Source organism: Carya illinoinensis, chromosome 4, assembly GCF_018687715.1.
Source record: "Carya illinoinensis cultivar Pawnee chromosome 4, C.illinoinensisPawnee_v1, whole genome shotgun sequence".
NCBI lineage: Eukaryota > Viridiplantae > Streptophyta > Magnoliopsida > Fagales > Juglandaceae > Carya > Carya illinoinensis.
The window spans coordinates 4566945-4592575 of NC_056755.1; the positions used below are offsets into that span (position 1 = coordinate 4566945).

A 25631-nucleotide genomic window follows, 5' to 3' on the forward strand; every position below is an offset into this window, starting at 1 on the left:
ACTAGAATAATAATAACTCTGAAAACATCTGAATACATATCTCTATCTATGGGCATGGGTCGACCTCGCGATTGCTGGTTATGCGCTGGTTAGGCCCGCGCTACGTTGCATCAGGCCATTAAACTAAACTTTATAAAGACATAAAGAGACAAACCAACCCATCAGTATAATATAAAGTATATACCGACGAAAGAGTACCAACACCGCAGATCCCTTTGCCAATTCAGATTATACAAGTTTTGTACCAAATTTTTTCGTAAAAATGTGACCTTTTGTCTAGAGAGAGGCAAGCGACGGGAGTTGGCGAGGTTGGTTTGTCAACACATGCCTATCACGCCAGCTCATTGATGCTCAACTACAGTTACTATGTTGCCTTGGTCCATAAATGCGTGACACTATGACCTTCCTGTACTGACATGTATTGATATTCACACCTTTTTCTTTGCTAATTATAATTTAAAAAATTATATAAAATGTGTCATATTTATTATCATTAAATAATTTTTTATTATATATTAATAATAAATATATCACATCTTATCTAATGATATAAAAGTAGAATAATAATATGATATATGGTATTACTCAATTATTTTACAGTATTCTCGCATCCCATGATTTGGTCAACACATCCCAAGAGTGCGTCTCTTGTAGGACAAAAAAACAAACCAAACTTCCATCATATTTTGTGCATTAAATTATTAAATTTTTATTTATTTTAAAAGAAAAGCACCTTTCAGAGAAATTTCCAGTCAACACTCAAACTGCTAATTTTGACTACTTTTATAATACCCTACTTCATGGAAATTTCATGATCTACAACTGCCGGAATAGATAAGCACACAAGGGTTGGGGGTGTGGAATCAATCACATATCAGTTACCTTCATCGTATTAAATACAAATAAATAAATATAAAAGAAATATTATTCGTCATTTTAAATTATATCATATTTAGTCGCACGTACATGACTTTATACAGTAATCACTTACTGAGAAATTATTTAAAATATGATGCATCAATAAATATGGTTACTATTTGAAATACATATAAATTCAAAATAAAATATTTCAGAAATATATTATTTTCTTTTAATGAGATTTGCTCATCTTCATCCACCTTTCCTCATTTGCCGCTGTGCCAACCTTGCCAATTATTCTTCACTTTAGACTTGAAATGATTTCTAGCATTCATTTGCGTAATGGTAAGTAAAGTGCCAGAAAAGGTTTATATAAGGATGAAGCAGCGCTAGCCAGTAGCCACATATATGAGTAATATTACGTACAGTTGTGAAATGATTAAGTACCATATAGTCACTTTAAAAAAGAGTAAGTAAGATTCACTATAAAAGAACTAATTTTTTTTCCCGTGTTGGTCTTGTATTTATTTAATTTTTTCAAAGTGATTACGCGGCATTTACACATTCATGACTGGAAGTATCATTTCTCAAATTAATAATGTCTATTATGTACAATCATTTTTATATATTATTTATGCATTCTACTAATATTATTAGTTAAAATAGTTATTTTATATTAAAAAAAATGTTAAAGTCAATCATATTAATAGAATGTATAAAGAATACGTAAACATGACCATACAGAAAATTTTTATTTAATAATTAAAGGGATTCTATGGAGAAGAAAAAAGGCTTCCACACTTGGTGTGTAAGCATAAACAGCCATGGACTTATTATTACGGTTAAAAAAAAAAGGGGAAAGAAGTCGAAATATCAAATTTTTAAACTAGTTGATTTGGCAAGCTTTTACATCACTTGTGTTTGACTTATCAAAAAGGACTTGCAAATAAAAATCTTTTTGAGGAGAAATTGCCTTTGTATAATAAAAGAAAGGTGATATGTACAAATTCTAAATAGATAATTCAATCTTTGTAAAAAAGTAAATCTCACTTTTAAAAAGTGTAAAAAAAATAATTTTTTATAATAGAATTTACTCTTTTACAAAAGAAAAATTTGTCTATTTGAAACTTGTAGCTACTATTACTCTTAATAAATAAAAATTTGAACTTAACAAGACTTGTGGCAGTGTTTCACTCACCTGTAAGTTAATGCTGTCGATGTTTCTGGCTCCTCCCTTAAACTGAGCAACGATAATGGTCTTGAGAGGTACAACACATCATCGGGTTCAGCACAACTACTTGGGTCACCAGGCCATCTCATTGGAACAATCAAATTCCTGTAGCAAAACCAACCACAGTGGTTAGAAGTGGGATCAGATTTGGAACATCTGGCTACTTTAGTCCCGGTTCTATGCTTAATTCTCTTATATTTTGAAAGCAGATTCAGGGTTAAACTCATACCCCAAAACACATCTGTATTTGCAGCGTTGCATCTTATTCTCTGTATAACTTCTAAACAAGATATCAAATTGCTTTGCTAGCTCTAGTACATCAGATAGTGGGACAACATCAAAAACCTTCATAACCTGAATGTAATTTGAGTCCTCCTTGATTATATCTACTGTCCAAAGCAGATACAGGCGCAGCCGCCCTTTGATCTTGTACATCTCTAATAGTTGAGAAGACCTCCCACGAAGGGCGATGGGGGCTCTCTCCACTTGAGGTGGACGCCAACCACTTGCAAGCTTTGTCAACATAGAAAGCACTTCCTTGCATATCTCTGCATTTCTTATTCTCGCCATGGATCTTCCAAAGGCATTGTCGAAGAAAACCTATATTTCAATTAAGGAACTAGTAATCTCACCATATATGTTCATATCAATTCAACCCCATTACAATGTTGAAATTCCAAGCGTTTATAGAGTCATATTTCCAGTTTTTGCTTCTGACATTAGTAGGCTTTCATGATAGAGTAATACCTACTCTTTATTCTGAGATTGTTATCTCCAATCACACCAGCTGATGTTGTGCTATTTAAGTGACTTCAACTGGTGTGATTGGAAATAACAATCTCAGAATAAAGAATATCATTTTCTTTTATAATATTATTAACAACTGAAGACATGGGATGTACCTTCCATGTAGCCTTTCTGAACAACAGAGTGTTGCTATGGAGTAAGGTATCAAACTGGCCAAGCTCCACCAGGGAAGCAACAATAGCCTGAGCCAAGCTCTTGTCCTCATCTGCCCTATGGAAACACTCCCGTTCTTTGGCATCAAGGACTAGTTTCTTCCAAACAGAGCCACTGTGGAGTAAAGTAACCTCATCTCCCAATATCCAAAGGCAATACCTACAGAATGAAATCGTTACTTTTGACTTTGCAAAACTATCAGTAGAAATAATTATCACATTGTATATAATACAAGTAGTAATTACCTTGCACGTGTCAGTGCCACATTTGCTCTTTGTCGATTGGAAACGAAACCTACTGATCCATTCCCATTACATCTAACAGTAGAAATAATTATCACATCTTCCTCACCTCCTTGGAATCCATCCACAGAGCGAGCACTCACAGAGAAGCCCCTATCAGAATACGTTTCGTATTTTCTGATTTGCTCTTCAATCACATAAACTTGAGCCTTATATGGTGATATGACTCCTATACTAACAGGGTTCCTTGTGTTAAGGAATCCTGTGGGTGAAACAGGAAAGATATAAAGGGATTCAGATTATACTTTTCTGGCAGCAGTATCTCTTTTCTTGTATGAATAAAAACCTCAATTAATTGGACAAAAGAAGAAGCAAAACTTACGTTTAAAAAGCTTGGAAACTATCTCAGAGACCACGGCAGCCTCAACCACATTCTTTGAGCTGTGACTGCTGCCACGGTCCTCCTTACCATGAGCTATACTTATAAAAGAGTAGGAGCTGTACATTTTGCCCTGAAGGAAGTGCTTCTCGTAGCTTCTTTGTTTAACATTTTGAGCATCCTTAATCTGGCCAAAATAGAACTCCCTATTTGGAAATAAGCTGATGGATGGATGCATCCTGTACTGGACATCAAGAAGGAGCCTATGGTGCCCCAACACAACCAATCTTTCGAACAAACTCCTTCCAAATTTAGCCTTCTCGGATATCTAAACAAGTGCAAGTTCAGAAGATGTTAAATAAAGTGGTATCATATGTTCATAGGTTGCAAACACGAAGGAACTAAGGATGAAGAAATGAAAACCTTGCTTTTAACCAGAGCAGGGAGCTGCATCTCATCCCCTACGAGAATTGCATGACGCAGACCAGGTAGCTGTAAAGGAATGGCTGATTCACATTCCTTAAGTTGAGCAGCTTCATCGATGAGTTAATATTCCAATGGTTCATTTCGGTTTCTGTTTAATTTGCAAGAGCTTGATGCAGTACAGAAAGCCAGGCACGCATTTGCCAAGCAAAAATCTTGTATGGCATATTTCCCTATTAAATTTGGTAAAACAAATGTCAGACGAAGATATCTTAGTAACTGCAGGCATTCGTTTCTCGTGGTACTCCACATTGTAAAACAGCCCTCTCTGCTTCTAATGTCTTTGATATCATTGAGAACTTGTTTTAACCCTTCATTGGCTACATTGGCACCGCCCAACATAGTTTCTAGAGATTTGAGCAAGCCCAAAGCTCTAATCATGTTCCTCGCTACCTCTAACTGGATTAGAGAAGTTGGCAAGTGAGTATATAAATTAACCATACAAAGCTCCAGTGACTCACAAATTGAAATGAATGTATTCTTAAAATACTCCCCAAATGTCCAAGGAACATCATCATCCTTTAATAGATTGTTGTCACTCTCCTCCTTTTTGAGCTTATCATCGTCCCCATTATCATCTTTCTTTATGTTTTCCAAGTATGTATTGTACCTCGATTCAGGATCAACGAGCAAAGATATCATTGATTCTAAGGAATTGTTCCATCCAGTCGATGGAAGAAAGCAATTCACAAGCATATCAACACGATGTTCAAGAAACACATCAAGAAGATCATCGTGATTGCCAATCTTCATTCGTTTCTTATTCCCAAATAAAACTATATCCCCAAGCCCATATGAATCATTCTCTGGCGTCTGCATCTCTCTAACCAAACTCAGCAGCCGTTTTGTAACCTCCAGAACTGCAATGTTAGTTGGAGCACATGTTAATGTTCTGCACTTCATTTTAAGGAGGGAAAATAGTACGAAACCAATGGTCTTTGTTTTCCCGGTCCCTGGAGGGCCCCATATCAATTTGACAGTATTCTGATGATAGCAGTTCCTCATATCAACACAACTCAAAACCGCGGCTTTTTGAGAGTCATTTAGATCATGAGAACAGATAATATCCCGTAGATAAGAAGGAACAAGACTGCATTTTCCTTCAAAAAAGCAACTAGTACAATTTTCATCCTGCAAGTATAAAATGGATTAGAAAACCCAAGTCAGTGAGTTGGCTTGTCACTCGCGAACAGCAAGAAATACAGATACTACTTAAATTGACAAAGCTGACAATTTTCATCCTGCAAGATGTACAAACATAAAAATTATTCGGTAATGTATGGTGTGTGACAGTGAAAAGCAAAATGAGTTATAATTCTTACAGCTGAGTTGGCTTGCAGCACTTTCTTAATAATGTTTCCCCCATCCAGCTCCGGGCACAGTGCTCTCCATATACGGATATTTGTAGTCATGTTCGTAAGATAAACTGCAAGAAGTGTTTCTTTCTTCTTCTTTTTTGAGTCTAGTTCTATCGAAATGGGCTTTGATGCCAGTATCTTGATCATACCCAAACTTTCATCGTCAAAATTCTCTTCAACAGAATCTTCTTCTTTTGCCCCATGAACATAAGCAATAAGATAGAATCTTCCGGGCCTGTTCAAATCATCAATGCTCATAGGTCTAACATCTGTCAAGGCAATAAGATCACCAACTTCGGGTACATATTTTTCAACTTCCTCAGCATTGGCAATCTTCTTCAATGTGATTTTGTAAAACAAGTCTTCGGGAGGTTTAAAAGCTTTGGATGTTTCAACAGCATGTATTTCGCGAGTAGGTGCTTGAAACAGGGTTGTCATGCTTGAAAACAAATCAGCATGCGTTTCCTCAAGTAATGGATAAATGAATGACTGCTTGTAATCTTTCACCGATAAGAATGTCTCTGGGATACTTTTCACCTGTCATTAAAATGTGTCACAGTACTTGTGAGTGGAAATGTGTCCTACTTTCCCATCAATTTCATGTCAAATCTCAATAATGCAGGAGGATAAATTGCAATAAACCAACTCTCTGCCATGGTAGGAAAGCAATTCAACCAAACCATATATTCCAATGAATCAACCAATATTTATAGATGAGCATTCTTAATTTCTTAAACGCCATGGAAAATCATCTCTTGGATGGAGGACTGACAAATCCTCAATGATGCCTGATGACGTGTATTTAGGAATTAGGATTGTTGAATCAACCCAAGTTGAATCAACCCAAGTATGAAGGGCTGCACATGCACCGTTTTCTTTCTTGGTTGTATTAGGCACCAACTGCAGCTACCAACCATCTACCCATCCACCGTATTCTGCAGCAAATATTGACAAAAGTTCATCTGCACCGAAAGAAGACTTGAAGTTGCATGCTTCTTGTCCCCCATGGTTCTCCTATAAAAGGAGATGAATTCTGAAGAGAAAACCATCCTCACTGAGGTGAGAGATCGGGCAGAGGGCTGAGGGCGAAATTTGGGTTCTGGGGAAACCCAGAACGGAGGCCATTTGAGAGAGATAGAGAGATGGTGTGAGTGTTTGTAAAATTATACAAACATAATGAAAAATCGAATTTCCGCTTCAGTGGACGTAGGCAGTTGCCGAACCACTTAAATATTGTCTCTATCTATTGTGGGTGTGATTTCTGGGTGGCCGGAGGCGCAACAAAAATAAGTCTTATCCTGGGCAAGTATGATTTATGAGATAACAAATTTTTAAGGCATATGCTTTAATAAGATAACCATTTACATGGAAAGAAGAACACAAACCTGGTTTCTGTAGATATCTTTATTGATAATATCCTTGAGAGACCAAGAGAAAACTATGTCTAATAAGCTTTTGCCACCAAGTTCTTCCTTCTTGAAAACTTTCTTCTCCATGACTTCTCTATCGCCGGTCAATTTGCTAAAAGACAGTGCTCGTCATCATTCAATGCATGCATGGCAATTAAAGCCTGTAGGAAGACAGAGAGCCTTTTTTGTAAGCAACATCGCATAAATTTAAAATATACATATAAATATATACATACATATATACATTGAGAGCAGCAGGTGGGCGTGTCGGGTGGAATAGCATGCAGGACAAATTTTACTTTTTATTTATTTATTTTTTAAAATTTTTTTAATATATTTAAATATTTTTAAAAAGTCACTTCGTTAATTATTAAATAAAAAAAAGATTTAAAAAAAAATTAAATACATGTAGAATCAAAATAAGATAAACTCATCATACATACTCACATTTTTGTAAATGACACAGTATTTCACTTTCTGAACCGCTCAACTCCCTACGACAAACATGCACTGCTGATTTACTTGGTTGCCGTTAAAAACAACATTTTCGTCCTATATATAAGAGATGATATTAGAATCAAATGGAAAGTAGTGCAGAAGAAAAGGAAAGGGTAGTCAGGATGTAACTTGTAAAAATACATGAAGAGAGAATAAACTTAGAATGGAAGCAAGAATAAAAGAGAACAACAAGTGATTCTTAAACCTAGGATTTGATTTTCCTACGTCTGGGGTTTTGGTTTTGGGGAACTCTTACCACTTTTTTACATAATCAGTAAAGAAATAAATTTGAAACTCGAACTTTCTGGGAAACGAAAAGGCTGCTGCAGTTAGATTCATGGAATTTTTCATTTATTAATTTATCCCCCCTGATCTCACCTTATTGAAAATAAAGTTCGATTCGAACCTGCTTGTATCTTGTACTGATCATCTAGAACCTTAAGACATCGTCGTCGTCGTCTTCATCGTCTTCGTCTTTGTTTTTGGTTTCCTTCTATTTTGATCCAAGTAGAAGGATGTTATATCACACTGAGTCCATAATTTGTGATGTCCGATCGACAATATTAGAACAGCGGCGAAAACAAGACTAATAACGACACTTTCAAAGGACAAAACACTTGACAATTTGGCGTTTTCCGCTAGAAATAACAGAGAAAGAAGTGGAGTTGAGTTCGCTTTTAGAATTATAAGTCTGGACTAATTTCAGAACACACTATCGAAAAAATTCCCTTACCCAGAGAGAGAGAGAGAGAGAGAGGGAATCCCTTTTTGTTCGAATTTATTCTTTTTTAAGTAATCACGACGAAAGAAGGTAGCGAGTACGTACCCTTTGCAAGCTGTGCATGGATACTTTAAACCTCGTCACCAAACGGTCGAAAACAAACAAGGACGAGAAATTGCTGGCTACTATTGTAGTTTTTCCCTCTTTTCAAATATCCTTTTTGAATAATTGGTTCGTTTTCATCGTCAAAGATTGTCTTATTTCCTTTTCAGAGATATGATCCGACGGTTAGTAATTCATGATAGATCTAATAAAAACTTCATTCAAATCAAAACTTCCATCTTTAAAACCCTCAATCACGGAGGATCTGCCAAGTCCAAAGTCCCTCTCTTTTTTAAAAAAAGAAAAAGAAAATACTTTATTTTTGTCTTCTTTTACCATCAGAGTCTTGTACACGTGAAAATAAGCTACCACGATTGAGGTCACGTGTCAAATTAAAGGTATGATTTGGTTGTTAAATATTAAATTATCTCATCTCATTATTATAATTTTTTAAAATTTTTATACATAATATAATAAACAATTCTACCTTTTCATATTTTAAAATAAAGTTAATATTAAAAAATTATATTATAATAATATTTTATGTAACTTGTAACAAAACATCTTATCTCATCTCATCTAAACTGTGTAACTAAACGAGATGTCCAATTGCACTTGATTATATTTTAAATGATAGATAAATGAAAAAAAAAATTCTACTCATCATCCTCACACATCACACACCATATCTAATTTTTTTTATTTTTTATTTTTATTGGAACCATGCTACTCAACCTTCTCAACCTCTACATATCACATTTTTTTAAAAATCTTTTAATTTTTTAATATTTAATTTTTTTTTTGAATTTATTCTTCTTAAATTAATTAAATTCTTCTATTTATTATTCATCTATTAAATATTTGATAAAAATAATAATAAAAATTAAAAAAAATATAGTATATATAGGTTGTGTGAATAGTAAGAGATTATATAGCTTTTTTCTTTTAACCCAGAGTAGTGTGGATACTTTTTGAAAAAAAAGTGTGACTGATTATTAAAAATAAAAAATATTGGCATTTTATATTTTCTTTTTTTTAAGAGAGCGATCATAACTTACACACTCTAAAATTGTAAATATTATTTCTCTTATAACAAAAATGAAAAGCCTATGATACATTGAAAAGTCCATAAGTTTAATAAGTACTAAATTGATATTTAGCCCTCGAATTAATTTGTTATGCGCACAACTATTTGGAAAAAAAAAAAAAACATGGATTTTAATTTGTTTAGAGTTAATTTAGAGCGGAAGATAGACAACTACTCAAACTGCTTATTTTGACTCCTTTTATATACCCTGCTTCATGGAAATTTCATAACTGGACTTCATCGTATTAAATACAAATAAATTAATATATAAGAAATATCATTCTTCATTCTAAATTATATCATCTTTAGACGCAAGTACATGACTATAAATTAACCACTCACTGAGAAATAATTTAAAATATGAGGCATCAATTAAGAGCATTGTTATTGGATTATGCATACGTAAAAGACACTTTTGATAAATATAAAATGAATTTAAATTTTAACTATTTTATTCAAATAAGTCTGCATATTGAAATATCTATTTTTTCTATATATAACAATAAAATAATATGAGATGAATTTGAATTTGACTATTCACATCAAATCTTCTTATTGAATTATTAGTTTATTCATTATATAATAATAAGTAATTAATAATTACAAAAATATTTAATTTTTTTATTATTAATTTATTTTATTTTATTATATTTTACTATTCTACCTATTATATGTTAATTAGTAATCATATTCTAATTAAATTATTTAAATGTTTGTGGATGTAGATAGAGATAAGAGAGAGTTATAAAAAATAATAAAATATATATTTGGTCCTTAAATAGTAGGCATCAAATTTGAATTTCAGTTTAAATATACTGCAGCTCAACATCAAATTATTTGAATTTGCATAATCTGTTGTGAACCCCTCTTCATCCCTAATAATTAAAAAGTATAATATTTTTACATATAGATAATCCGATAAAAGTGCTCTAACGCAAGCAAGACCATAAAATAAAGATGAAAAATAAGGAACATATAATACATACACGTCAATCAACGTATGGTTACTAGTAAAGATGTATTTGAAATACATACAAATTCAAAATAAAATATTTCAGAAATATATAATTTTCTTTTAATGAGATTTGCTCATCTTCATCCACCTTACCTCATCTGCAGCTGTGCCAACCTTGCCAATTATTCTTCACTTGAGCCTTGAAATGATTTCTTGTAGTAAGTCTCTATTTGGTTATATAGATAATATGAGATGAAATGAAATATTTTTTTAAAAGTTAAATAAAATATTGTTATAATATTAATTTTATTTTAAAATTAAAAAAAAGTATATTGTTTTAATATATTTTATATGAGAATTTATAAAAATTATAATAATAAAATAAAATGAGATAAAATATTTTAGATAAAAGAAGGCGACCAGCCCAAGCCCAAGCATTCCTAACAAGTTATAAGTAAAAAATAATAATAATTAAATTCTTATTTTACGAAATTCCTTGCTCAATTAATTGGGCAAGTGACAGAAATGGTCTATACATGGATGAAACAGCGCTAGCCAGTAGCCACCTAAATCCTAACAAGTTATAAGTAAAAAATAATAATAATTAAATTCTTATTTTACGAAATTCCTTGCTCAATTAATTGGGCAAGTGACAGAAATGGTCTATACATGGATGAAACAGCGCTAGCCAGTAGCCACCTAAATGAGAAAGTTATATTTAAAAAAAAAATGTAATTAATCATATTAATAAAATATATAAAAAATATATAAAAATGATTACACATAAAATTTTTATTCAATAATTAAAGTGATTCTATTGCGGAGAATAGGCTTTCTTACTTGGTGTGTAAGCATATAGATATGACTGTTCATCCGGGTTTCGAATCGGGTATCTAGATATACCCGGCCCGAAATCCGGATTTCAAATCCGGACTGGATTCCGGACCGGATCTACCCCGGTTATGCCCGGGCCAAAACCCGGATGAATCCGGATTTTGATAACCCGGGAATCCGGGTTCCGGCCTTTACCCGGTTTTTTATTTTTTATTCTTAAACACTACAAAGGCTATATACCATGAAATTTTTTTCCCAGAAAAAAGATGTTCTTGTAAAGCATTTTTGTTTTAATCTAAAGCCTATATTCTATTACATTTGAAAAATATATATTTTTTTTTATATAGAAAACTGATTATCTTTTTAACTAAATGTGTGATCACCCACTTTTGCATGTATTTTCACTAAAGGGTTGTTTTTATTTTAATTAATATATTAGTTTATTTATTTTAAATTATTGCGTTTTAAATTTAGTTTTATTTGTTGGATGTTATGTTTTATTTATTTATTTGTTTTACGGTTTTTAATCTCTTTCTCGGCGGTTTTGTTTTTTTGTCCGGAGTGAGGATTGGACCTCATTTCTTCCTACATCTTTTTTTTCTTCCTTTTTCCTTTTTCCCTTTTTCTCTTTTCTTTTTCTTCTTTCTTTTTCTTTTTCTTTTTTCTTTCTTTTCTTTTTCTTCTTCTTCCTTTCTTTCCTTCCCGCGTCGACTCTCTCTCTCATCTCCCACGTCGGAAGCCAGCCCAGCCCAACCCATCGCCGTCCGGCCACCGTGTGGCACACCACCCCCACCGGTTGAAGCCCCTCCCTCCTGCGCACCACCCCACCGAACCTCAGCCCCATCCGGCCAGCCGTTTGGCCGGAAAACGCCATTGAAGCCCCACGGATTTTGCCCTGATCCGCCGCCGTCGCTCCACCTCCGACCACCACCTCTTCACCACTTCATCACCGGTCCCTCCTAACCCACCCATTTTCGGCCCCTAATAGCCACCGGAACAGCTCCCACGAGCTAGCTTTCCATTTTAGGAAATCCGGCCTCCTTCCACCGTTTTCGCTACCACCCACGGCCAACCACCACTTCCAATAGCTTCATAATCATCCTTAGACCATTCCCTATCAATCCCAAGCCTTGGTTTGTCCCCGTTCAAAAGTGGGTATTTTACAACCCACGGCCACAGTGAATTTTCACTGTTACGTTACTTTTTCTTCGCCGTTTGCAACGCCGCAAGCTTTCTAAAAATACCATATAGCACTGTAAGTATTTTCCAAACTCTATTTTCAGATTTAAATGTATTTTACTCATTCAATAATTTATCTGCTGGTTGGTTGATTCCGGACTGAGTCCAAGGAGTTCGGGGGTCGGATGGATGGAGGACGGAGTTGCTTGTTTTATTGATTTATGTTGGTTGATTATTTTTGTGCATTGATATGGCATTTACATGGTGCATGCACGTGCGTTTTTATTTAATTGAGAAAAGCCTATTTTATTGGCGTAAATGGACTTACGGGTGCGTGTGTATCACGACCCCAAGCCGGGATGGGGTATTATCTCGGTGGATCTCCTCTGGTCACTCGGGAGTGGAATAAACTGAGTGATGCCCCCTGGGTTGTCGCTGGACGACGACGGGAGCGGGGGCTAAGGGATGCTTGGCTACGAACGCGTCGGGCGCGAAACCGGGCATCGCTCTACGCATCGACTCCGTGGCCCTTCGCTGGCGAGGGCTAGAGGATGCTTGGCTACGAACGCGCGGGGCATGGAACTGGGCATCGCTCATTAGGTGTCACATGAGTGGTGGTACTCTGCGGTGTGGCACTGGAGCCAGGGTGTGCGCATGACCCCTAGGGGAGGTCATGGTGCATACAGATAAAATGGATAATGGTTTGAGATGGATAAAAGCCAAATGAGACTTTTGGCGTGATATTTGGAAAGGATGTGTTTTTGGGCTAAATGGTTTTTTTGGCGTGTGTGGAAAAATATGTTTTATGGGTTTTGTGCTTTGGGCATACTTCATGCATATTGTTTGAGTTCTATATGCTTTTATCTGGTGGTGTTTGGATTTTACTTACCCGCGGTACCATTTTTGGTTCCGTAGATTTTGGTGCAGGATTCGAGGAGGAGGAGGAGGCTGAGCCCAAGGATGCGGCTCCGTCGGAGTTTTGAGTCGAAGTTATGCTTTATAGTTTGGTTTAAAACTATATTCGTGTTTTGTAATATTTTATTCATGTATGTTTTAAAGAGCTTGTTTTATATTAAGAAAAAATTCTAGTACTTAGTTATATGACTTTCGTTATCCGCTGTGTGTTTTTTTGTACACATATGTTGCTTTTGCACACACTTGGCACTCGTCGTTAGGGTGGTGACTCGGGTTGTCACCATCCGGACGTCTCGATTTCCCTACGTTTGTGCGTGGGGATTTTGGGGGCGTCACAAAATACATCTAAAAAATAGAAATTCAATATTTATAACCCACTTCATATTACATTATTTGGTATTTAATTACATTACAAAATAAAAAATTACAAGCCTTTGTATCATCATTTCAACCATAAGAGCTTCTGCGATACACTGCCAAATCCAGATATCCTTCTTCACTGCTCCATTTGGATCTTCTGCGATGGGTCTATTTTCACCATCCCCATTAACACTTACATGTATACTCCACTACTTAAACATAAAAGATATATAACCATCACTTTGAGCAATACTCTTCGCCATTTATACGATGGTTTGGAATTGCCAACATCATTCATTATCACTCTAAAGGAAGCCATAGATGACACTTGAGGCTACCTGTAAAACAATCGAGTAAACACAGAATACATGATGGCACTTATAAATGCTAAACGCCAAACTAAATTACAGGAGGAAGAAGAAGAACACCAAAGTATTTTCAAATTACTCACATTACAAAAATAGCAGGAAAAATGAATCTACTCTCAGGTTCATATACCTAACACAAATACAAACATAAAATCAATGCCTTTTGTCCAAGAGAGGAAGCTCGCTTCCTCTAATAAAAATCAACCTTCCAAGTGTCCATTGACGATTGGACATTCAATCAGATTTAATGTCCATGTAATCCATGCAAAGAAATCCTCCCTCCATCCAAAACTAGATGAGATTTTCCATATGAAATGCATTTTAATAAACAAGATTAACATAAAGTTCTTAAACTGACAAACATGAAACATACTAAACATGGAACAAACCAAAAACAACATGAAAAAAAGAAAAGAAAAACCAATGTCTCATCATGGCGCAAAGACACTTCCTCAAACACCCAAAGCTTACACTTGTTTCCAATTTAAGGACAACCGTACGAAATCCTCAATACCCATCAAACAAAGAAACATAGAGAATCAGTCACCATTCATACCTCATATTCATGGCTCTGGTGTGGGCGATATTTCGGAAGAAGAACACTGAATAACTAACCAAATAATGAAAGGCTTGGCCAAAAACAATAACCAAATAAAAAAGCTATTGTCATTTTACTTCAAAACTAACACATAAATTGTTCATTAATTCCGGCCGACGTCGTTTTTAGACATTCGGTACCAATAACAAAAAAGTATAAATTGTTCATAAGAATATTAGTTGGGAGACTGATTTTGAGAATCACCAAGTCTTTTTACTCTGTTTCTCATTTTGGTTGTTTTCTCTCTGGGTTTGAGTTGCAACTTAAGTTAAAAGTTACTTTTTGATAGTTACTATTGCCTTTTGGTTGAAAAAAAAGACTATTAAATTTATGTGCCGCTTAACAAACAAATGGCATTTGGTGCAAGTTCCATATGCAAAGCATGGCAAAATGCAATTTCTATAAACCAACAAATACGCAAGCATGCCAAAAGGGCGTTCCAATAATCACTCAGAAAAGTCTTATTGCAATATTCAATACAAGACACGCAATGACATGCAATTTCATTCTGATGCACAATCTTTCTATCTCTACAACTTAGCTGCAACTGATTTAGCCCAGAGGACCAAGATCGACATCAAGAAAAATGGGTAAACATTGAAAAATAATATTATTTCCCGTACCCACAACTTTTTTTTTTTTTTTTGCCCTTTTTGCCTTTATTTTCTTTTACTCGGCATTTTCTTTTTCACCACAGCAACCAAACAGAGATCACAAAAAACAACAGATCAAGGTACAATAAAACAACGAATCAACACCAAAGAAAGGGATCAAGAGCAAAAAGTAATAATTTTAAAAATGAAAACATATTTAAAAAAAAAAAACCCAAAATCAACTTAGCTGCCAACGAAAGCACTTCCACCGTTCGGCGAACCGTGCGATCAAAAGAAAATGATCGGTGAGACGCATGATCAAATTTAGGTTCCGGACAAAACAAAAGCGTTAGCGCTTGAAGAGAGAGAGAGAGAGAGAGAGAGAGAGAGAGAGAGAGAGAGAGAGAGATCTGAATCCGGGGGGGGGGGGGGCGGCGCTAAGTAGAAGAACAGAAGAAGTAGGGTTTTTTTTTTTTTTTAGTTTATAAAACCCGGGTTCCGGGTTCTGGATTTGGACCGGATTAATCCGGTTTTTCAAATCCGGATTTCAGCTCGGATTTGACCCGGGCCAAAAAACTGGAATCGGTTCGGGCCGGATTTTGAACAGCCCTACATATAGAGCCACGGACTTATTATTACCATTAAAAAAAAAAAGTCAAAATATCAATATTATCTTTTCTAGTTGATTTGGCAAGCTTTTACATCACTTGTGTTTGATTTATCAAAAAGGACTTGCAAATAAAAATCTTTTTGAGGAGAAATTGCCTTTGTTTAATAAAAGAGAGATTATTTGTACAAGTTCTAAATAGATAATTCTTACATAAATATCTGTAAAAAAGTATATCTCACTTTTAAAAAGTATAAAAAAAAATTAAAAAAAAGAAAGAACTCTTTTTAGTGGAATTTACTTTTTTACAAAAAATAAAACTTGTCTATTTAAAACATGTACCTACCATTACTCTTAATAAATAAATATTTAAACTTAACAAGACTTGTGCCAGTGTTTCATTCACCTGTAAGTTGATGCTGTTGATGTTTCTGGCTCCTCCCTTAAACTGAGCAACGATAATGCTCTTGAGAGGCACAACGCATCAACGGGTTCAGCACAACTACTTGTGTCAACAGGCCATCTCATTGGAACAATCAAATTCCTGTAGTAAAACCAACCAAAGTGGTTAGAGGTGGGATCAGATTTGGAACATCTGGCTACTTTAGTCCCGGTTCTATGCTTAATTCTCTTATATTTTGAAAGCAGATTCAGGGTTAAACTCATACCCCAAAACACATCTGTATTTGCAGCGTTGCATCTTATCCTCTGTATAACTTCTAAACAAGATATCAACTTGCTTTGCTAGCTTTAGTACATCAGATAGTGGCACAACATCAAAAACCTTCATAACCTGAATGTAATTTGAGTCCTCCTTGATTATATCTACTGTCCAAAGCAGATACAGGCACCGCTGCCCTTTGATCTTGTACATCTCTAATAGTTGAGAAGACCTCCCAGGAAGGGCGACGGGGGCTTTCTCCACTTGAGGCGGACGCCAACCACTTGCAAGCTTTGTCAACATAGAAAGCACTTCCTTGCATATCTTTGCATTTCTTATTCTAGCCATAGATCTTCCAAAAGCATTGTCGAAGAAAACCTATATTTCAATTAAGGAACTAGTAATCTCACCATATATGTTCATATCAATTCAACCCCATTACAATGTCGAAATTCCAAGCGTTTATAGAGTCATATTTCCAGTTTTTGCTTCTGACATTAGTAGGCTTTCATTATAGAGTAATACCTACCCTTTATTCTGAGATTGTTATCTCCAATCACACCAGCTGATGTTGTGCTATTTAAGTGACTTCAACTGGTGTGATTGGAAATAACAATCTTAGAATAAAGAATATCATTTTCTTTTATTATATTATTAACAACTGAAGACATGGGATGTACCTTCCATGTAGCCTCTCTGAACAACAGAGTGTCGCTATGGAGTAAGGTATCAAACTGGCCAAGCTCCACCAGGGAAGCAACAATAGCCTGAGCCAAGCTCTTGTCCTCATCTGCCCTATGGAAACAGTCCCGTTCTTTGGCATCAAGTACTAATTTCTTCCAAACAGAGCCACTGTGGAGTAAAGTAAACTCATCTCCCAATATCCAAAGGCAATGCCTACAGAATGAAATCGTTACTTTTGACTTTGCAAAACTATCAGTAGAAATAATTATCACATTGTATGTAATACAAGAAGTAATTACCTGGCACGTGTCAGTGCCACATTTGCTCTTTGTCGATTGGAAACGAAACCTACTGATCCATTCCCATTACATCTAACAGTAGAAATAATTATCACATCTTCCTCACCTCCTTGGAATCCATCCACAGAGCGAGCACTCACAGAGAAGCCGCTATCTGTATATTTTTTGTATTCTCCGATTTGTTTTTCAATTGCATAAACTTGAGCCTTATATGGGGATATGACTCCTATACTAACACGATTCCCTGTGTCAAGGAATCCTGTGGGAGAAACAGGAAAGATATAAAGGGATTCAGATTATACTTTTCTGGCAGCAATATCTCTTTTCTTGTATGAATAAAAACCTCAATTAATTGGACAACAGAAGAAGCAAAACCTACGTTTAAAAAGCTTGGAAACTATCTCAGAGACCACGGCAGCCTCAACCACATTCTTTGAGCTGTGACTGTCACCACGCTCCTCCTTACCATGAGCTATACTTATAAAAGAGTAGGAGCTGTACATTTTGCCCTGAAGGAAGTGCTTCTCGTAGCTTCTTTGTTTAACATTTTGAGCATCCTTAATCCGGCCGAAATAGAACTCCCTATTTGGAAATAAGCTGATGGATGGATGCATCCTGTACTGGACATCAAGAAGGAGCCTATGGTGCCCCAACACGACCAATCTTTCGAACAAACTCCTTCCAAATTTAGCCTTCTCGGATATCTAAACAAGTGCAAGTTCAGAAGATGTTAAATAAAGTGGTATCATATGTTCATAGGTTGCAAACACGAAGGAACTAATGATGAAGAAATGAAAACCTTGCTTTTAACCAGAGCAGGGAGCTGCATCTCATCCCCTACGAGAATTGCATGACGCAGACCAGGTAGCTGTAAAGGAATGGCTGATTCACATTCCTTAAGTTGAGCAGCTTCATCGATGAGTAAATATTCCAATGGTTCATCTACGGTGTTTAATTTGCAAGAGCTTGATGCAGTACAGAACACCAGGCACGCATTTGCCAAGCAAAAATCTTTTATGGCATATTCCCCTACCCCTATTATATCTGGTGGAAAGAATGTCAGAGGAAGAGATCTCAGTAACTGCAGGCATTCTTTCCTCGTGGTACTCCACATTGTAGAACAACCCACGCTGCTTCCATTGTCTTTGATATCATTGAGAACTTGTTTTAACCCTTCATTGGCTACATGGGCACCGCCCAACATAGTTTCAAGAGATTTGAGCAAGCCCAGAGCTCTGATCATGTTCTTTGCTACCTCTAACTGGATTAGAGAAGTTGGCAAGTGAGTATATAAATTAACCATACAAAGCTCCAGGGACTCGCATGTTTGCTTAAAATACTCCTCAAATGTCAAAGGAACATCATCATCCTTTGATGGATTGCTGTCACTCTCCTCTTGGAGCTTATCATCGTCCCCATTATCATCTTTCTTTTTGTTTTCCAAGTATTTATTGTACTGCGATTCAGGATCATCCAGCAAAGATATCATTGATTCTAAGGAATTCTTCCATCCAGTCGAGGGAAGAAAGCAATTCACAAGCGTTTTAACACGATCGTCAAGAAACACATCAAGAAGATCATCGTGCTTGCCAATCTTCATTCGCTTCTTATTCCCAAATAAAACTATATCCCCAAGCCCATATTTGTCATTCTCTGGCGTCTGCTTCTCTCTAACCAACCTCAGCAGCCGTTTTGTAACCTCCAGAACTGCAATGTTAGTTGGAGCACATGTTAATGTTCTGCACTTCAATTTGAGGAGGGAAAATAGTACGAAACCAATGGTCTTTGTTTTCCCGGTCCCTGGAGGGCCCCATATCAATTTGACAGTATTCTGATGATAGCAGTTCCTCATATCAACACAACTCAAAACCGCGTCTTGTTGAGAGTCATTTAGATTATAAGGACAGATTGCATCCCCTAGATAAGAAGGAACGAGACTGCATTTTCCTTTAAAAAAGCCACTCGTACAATTTTCATCCTGCAAACATAAAATGGATTAGAAAACCCAAGTCAGTGAGTTGGCTTGTCATTCTCGAATAGCAAGAAATACAAATACTGCTTAAATTGACAAAGCTGACAATTTTCATCCTGCAAGATCTACAAACATAAAAATTATTCGGTAATATATGGTGCGTGACAGTGAAGAACAAAATGAGTTATAATTCTTACAGCTGAATTGGCTTGCAGCACTTCCTTAATAATGTTTCCCCCATCCAGCCCCGAGCTCAGTGCTCTCCATATACGGATATTTGTAATCATGTTCATAAGATAAACTGCGAAAAGTGTTTCTTTCTTCTCCTCCAAGTTTAGTTCTTTGAAAATGGGCTTTGATGCCAGTATCTTGATCATATCCAAACTTTGATCATCAAAATTCTGTTGTTGAACATAATCTTCTTCTGTTGCCCATTCAACATAAGCAAGAAGATACAATCTTCCGGGCCTGTTCAAATCATCAATGCTCATAGGTCTGACATCTGTCAAGGCAATAAGATCACCAAATTGGGGAATATATTTTCCTACAGCTTCCTTAGCATTGGCAATCTTCTTCAATGTGATACAGTAAAACAAGTCTTCGGGAGGTTTAAAAGCTTCGGATGTTTCAACATCAAGTATTTCACGAGTAGGTGCTTGAAACAGGGTTGTCATGTTTGAAAACAAATCGGCATGCGTTTCCTCAAGTAGTGGATAAATGAATGACTTCTTGTAGTCTTCCACCGATAAGAATGTATCTGGGATCGTTTTCACCTGTCATTGAATGTGTCACAGTACTTATCAGTAGAAATGTGTCCTAGTTTCCCATCAATTTCATGTCAAATCTCAATAATGCAGGAGCATTCTTAATTTTCTTAAACGCCATGGCAAAGCATTTCTTTGATGGAGGACTGACAATGCCTGATGACGTGTATTTAGGAATTAGGATAGATGAGTATGCACATAATCTTGTAATAATAAAATATGTATTCCAATAAAATAAGTCTTATCCTGGGCATATATGATTTATAAGATAACAGCTTTTTAGGGTATATGCTTTAATAAGATAACTATTAAGAGTAGTGGCCTCAACAAATTTTAGTTAAAATTTGACTAAAAAATTCACTTTTATAAAGTTTAGTTAACCACTTTTTACAATACCAAATAATAAACTTAACAAATCTATCACTATTATATTAAAATATTGATTTTGAACTTTTCATTAGTTTAATTTTAATTGCAATTTGAATATTAATTCATTATTAACAAATCACACATTAATTTTCTAACGTTTATATTATTTCAATAGATAAAATTTTCTAACGGTCTTTTTTTTACAATGGTTATATTTTTTCAATTGATATATGATTGTATTAAAGTTTATGGTTATATTAAATATAATTTATTCTATAATTTAAATATTTATTCATTATTCTTTCCAAATCTATTAATATTTATTCTAAGGTTGCAACTTTCAGAACAGGGTATTAGAATCAGCCATTTTCTTCTTGCACTGAGACCTTCTTGCGCTGAGATTAAAGTAATGAAAAAAGGTTATTATTTTATTTTGAGAATAATAGTTATGCTGGCCAGATTTGGCCAACGAAATGGCCTTGAGCTATAGAAAAATACTTTTTATAGTCGGCAGATGTAGTCGGCAGATATAGTCGGTGTGCAGTTGGTTGTAAAAAAGTAAATTAATACGAGACCTACATGAAAAAAAAAAATTATTTTTATAACTTTTTTTTATTCATGTAGGTCCCCCTGAATATAAAATAAAAAATTTATAATTTTTTTTTATTCATTATATACAGCCGACTGCATACCGACTATATTTATCAACTGTATGTAATAAAGTCCTGAGCTATAATTACTTATCATTTGTTGAGACTATTACAATAACTTATTGTGTATCTTAATTAAATTTTAACTTTGTTGAGGTGACTACAATACTCTTACATAGAAAGAACACAAACCTGGTTTCTGTAGAGATCTTTGTTGATAACATCCTCGAGAGACCATGAGAAAACTATGTCCAATAAGCTTTTGCCACCAAGTCCTTCCTTCTTGGAAACTTTCTTCTCCATGACTTCTGTATCGCCAGTCAATTTGCTAAAAGACAGTACTCATCAACATTCAATGCATGCATGGCAATTAAAGCCTGTAGGAAGACACAGCTTTTTTTGTAAGCAACATTGCATGAATTTAAAATATACATATAAATATATACTTAATTAATAGGATGTAAGTAAGATAATAATATAGTAAAAAGTTTTATATATTATATTATTATCTCACTTGTATTTTATTAAATAAGATGTAACATACTTACTACTATTAAATAATGATTTATTATATATTTTTTTATCATCAAGTGACGATAAATACGCCATATCATATATAGTGAAATACAAATACAATAATAATATAGTATATAATATTACTCATATATTAAGAACAGCAGGCGGGCATCTCATAAAACGCTTCGTTACAACATAGGTAGAGAAGACTTGCCACTGGAAACAGGCAGAAAACAAGAAAACAAAAACAAGAAAACAAGAACAAAAACAGGCAGAAAAATGTTTACCCTGATCAGATAGTGTATGTCAGATGTTTCGCTATAATAAAAGTCCCGTGCATCCTTAAGTAAAGATCATCTATAAATGGAGACGAACATCGGACATGACACATGTAGAAGGACGTAAAAATGAATGCCCAAAGCGAGAAAAGCAGATGCTTTAATTAAAGAGAAATACCATGCTCCCACAATTTTTCTGCCAAATTGTGTTTTCCCTTTTTTTTTTTTTCAATGTTTTCATTTTACTTAATAATTAAGAAAAGAGCTGTCATGCTGCTTGTCGCTAACCGCTGCAATTACCACCGGGCTAAAATTACTATTTTCTTTTTTTTTTTTCAATTTTTTATTTATTATTATTTTAAAATATTTTTAAAAAATATAAAAAAAAATCAATACATTACTAATTACTTCCTTAATTATTAAGTAAAAAAATTTTAAAAAATAAAATTAATGAGTAGTCACTTGGAGCGGTACTCTTTCAGGGGCGTTCTTTCTTTTCTAGTAAGAAAGCATTTTATAATAATTTTATTATTTTTTAAAATGATAAAAAAATGTGTAAAAAATGAAAAATAAATGAAAAAATGATTTACACCAATACTAAAAATCACTTACTTAATCATTAATTAAAGAAAAAAATTTAAAAAAATTAAATATATGAACAGTCAAAATAAAAGGATAAACTCACTACAACACAATTGGTCTTTTGTGACAGAGAAAAAGGTCACAAAAAATGACCAAAATGTCACTAAAGACATTTGGTGACGGTTCGAAACCGTCACAACTACCGTCACCTAATGTGCATCACAGAAAACAATTAGTGACAGTTTACTATTCAACCGTCACAAAAAACATTTTTAGTGACGGTTGGAGGTCTTCCGTTTGATGTCACGTTCGAATGTGGGATTTTTTGTGACAGTTGAAATCTGTCACAAAATGTAACGTTAGAACTTCCAACAGAGCGTTCGAACGTTAACCCGACTGATTGACATTCGAATGAGAAAATTTGACATTCATTGGTTATAGTTCGTACGTATCATATTTAAGTTGGAACGTCTAACAAAATGTTCGAACGTAAATCCTTTAAACATTTGAACGTTGTGTTCGTTTTGAGAGTGAATGTATTCGAACATTGGGTCGTACATTCGAACGTTATTTTGTTATTTTGTGTAATTACATTCGAACGTTTGTTATATATATTCGAACGTATAGATCAAAAATATTATTTTCATAAAATTAAAAAATATACAAATTGTATCATCATATTACACCATCAAATTAACAACTAACAATGTTTTATATAGTTGTAAAATTAGATATTAAAAGTTCTATACAATGAAAAAACTGAATTGATTTCATTTCTTCTTCTTTCCTCGCCCACCGCGATTCTACTGTAGTGACATAACACGCCCTATCTGGACTCTCATGTCCCTCTGCATTTGTTCTTAAACTTCACTCCACATTCTTTCCTCCTGGTCTCTATGTTGCTCTTGTAAACGTACCTCTAAATCAGACTGTTGCTCTAAGAGATAGTCCAACTCTTGTTGTCTTGCTCTCATATACTCATTTGATTAAAAAAAAATGCTGCAAAATAAGTAACATTTAAAAGAAATACAAATAAAAATTAAATTAATAACATGTTGCATAATTTAATAAATTATTCCCAATATATTCAATAAAAGTTCACAAATTTATTCAAAATGATATCATATATTTCCACAATATATAAACATATTCACAACTAAATTTACAATATTTTACATATTTCCAACAATTTTAATAAATACTGTAATACACAAATTCACAATATATAAACATATTTCTCATAAACTAAACTAATTCACAAATCACATATACATATACACAATAATAACTAATTCACAAATACCAAAACATAGTCACAAAAAAATAACCACAACATATGCTTCAATTCACATACACAATTGTAAAACATATTCATTTTAATCTATAAATATACACAAATATTTATATTTTCATTTTAAGAATAAGCATACACACAACACAATTTTTTATTTTAATTCATCATATTACATAATCCATATCACAAAGATTTACTTTTAATTCATCAAAATAAACAATTCAATTTCTTCTAATTCATCAACAATATCCAATTCAAAATATATTCACAATATATACAATCAAAATTTACTACTCAACTCACAATATTATACCCATATCTAATCCTTCAAAATTCACAATCAACATACATTATACACATCAAAATATTCATCATTATCCACAACAAAAGCACAACAAAATATATAAACATCTTAATAAAGTTTAGAAATATACCTACCACTCACAATATCCTCTTACAAATCACAAGTTTTGAACAAGTCACAACAACAAATCTTTCAAAAAAATCACAACACTAGTTAGTTAAAGACATATATATAAAAAAATACAAAATAAATATCATAAAATTGCAAAATATTTAAAGGAAAAAAGAGTTTTTCCTTACCAAAATCAATGGAGAGAGCAAAAATATTAATTCTCTCTCACTCTACTCTCTCTCTAACCATCTCTCACTCTAACACACACTCTCTCTCTAATCCACAACCCTCTCTCACTCTCACTCTCTCTTTCATGCACGGGAGAAGCAGAAGAAATGATTCTGCTTCCTCCTGTACATTTATTCATTAAAACCACTCTGATTTGATATGACGTTCGAACGTTTAAAAAGTAATGTTCGAACATTTAAAAAGTAATATTCAGATATTAAATTTTAACGTTCGAACGTTATTTAAAAATGAGTGAGAAATTTTTCATATTTTTTCACGTTCGAACGTATATGTATATACCTTCGAATGTTAAATTTTAACGTTCGAACGTTTTTTAAAAATGAGTGAGAAATTTTTCACATTTTTTCACGTTCGAACGTATATGCATATACGTTCGAACATTTAAAAAGTAACGTTCAAATGTTAAATTTTAATGTTCGAACGTTATTTAAAAATGAATAGAAAATTTCTCGCATTTTTTTACTTTCGAATGTATATCATATACGTTCGAATGTTTAAAAAATAACGTTTGAATGTTAAAATTTAACGTTCGAATGTTAAAATTTAACGTTCGAATGTTATTTAAAAATGAGTAGGAAATTTTTCGCATTTTTTAATATTCGAACATATCTGTATATACGTTCAAACGTGAAAAAAGTAACTTTCGAACATTAAAAGTTAACGTTTGAATGTATGTGAAAGAAATATATTTTATTATTATAAATAATATATAATAATATATATAATATATTAACTATATATAATATTAAATATATACTATATATATTACCTATATAATATATTATATATTATATATTATATGTAATGACTATATATATAATATAAAATGAGTATATATATACTATATATGTGACGCCCTCAAATTCTGTTTGGGATCGGACGGACATTTAAAGCGTCGAGACATGCAACACAAGGTTACTTGTCCCCGTTCATGACATATAAGATGCAATGTTCCTAACATGCATCTAACATTATGCAATATTTGCAGCGGATAATTTTTTTCTTTGGCAATACTATACACCAAATTGAAAATATCCCAAATGCTTAAAACATATTTCATACATAAAGACCCATTGAACAACTAAGATCACAACACTAGTCCAAAATGGTTATGATCCAAAAAGTACTAGAGATGCAACTCAATCATACAAATGATAATTT

General features: G+C 33.9%; 1 protein-coding gene and 1 pseudogene across 1 annotated transcript; both read right to left on the reverse strand.

Annotated features, from left to right (window-relative positions):
- Nucleotides 1-913: 913 nt before the first annotated feature.
- On the reverse strand, nt 914-8217 carry LOC122308313 (annotated as a pseudogene).
- A 5336-nt stretch (nt 8218-13553) lies between these two features.
- On the reverse strand, nt 13554-22059 carry LOC122308314. The gene is made up of 10 exons (XM_043121570.1): nt 21940-22059; nt 21329-21513; nt 19551-20126; nt 18181-19359; nt 17761-18085; nt 17382-17640; nt 17079-17295; nt 16406-16776; nt 16144-16281; nt 13554-13909 (listed from the first exon to the last, which is right to left on the reverse strand). Exons 2-10 carry the CDS (start codon nt 21437-21439, stop codon nt 13906-13908), a joined length of 3180 nt encoding a protein of 1059 aa, XP_042977504.1. The 5' UTR covers nt 21440-21513; nt 21940-22059; the 3' UTR covers nt 13554-13905.
- Between the last annotated feature and the right edge of the window lie 3572 nt (nt 22060-25631).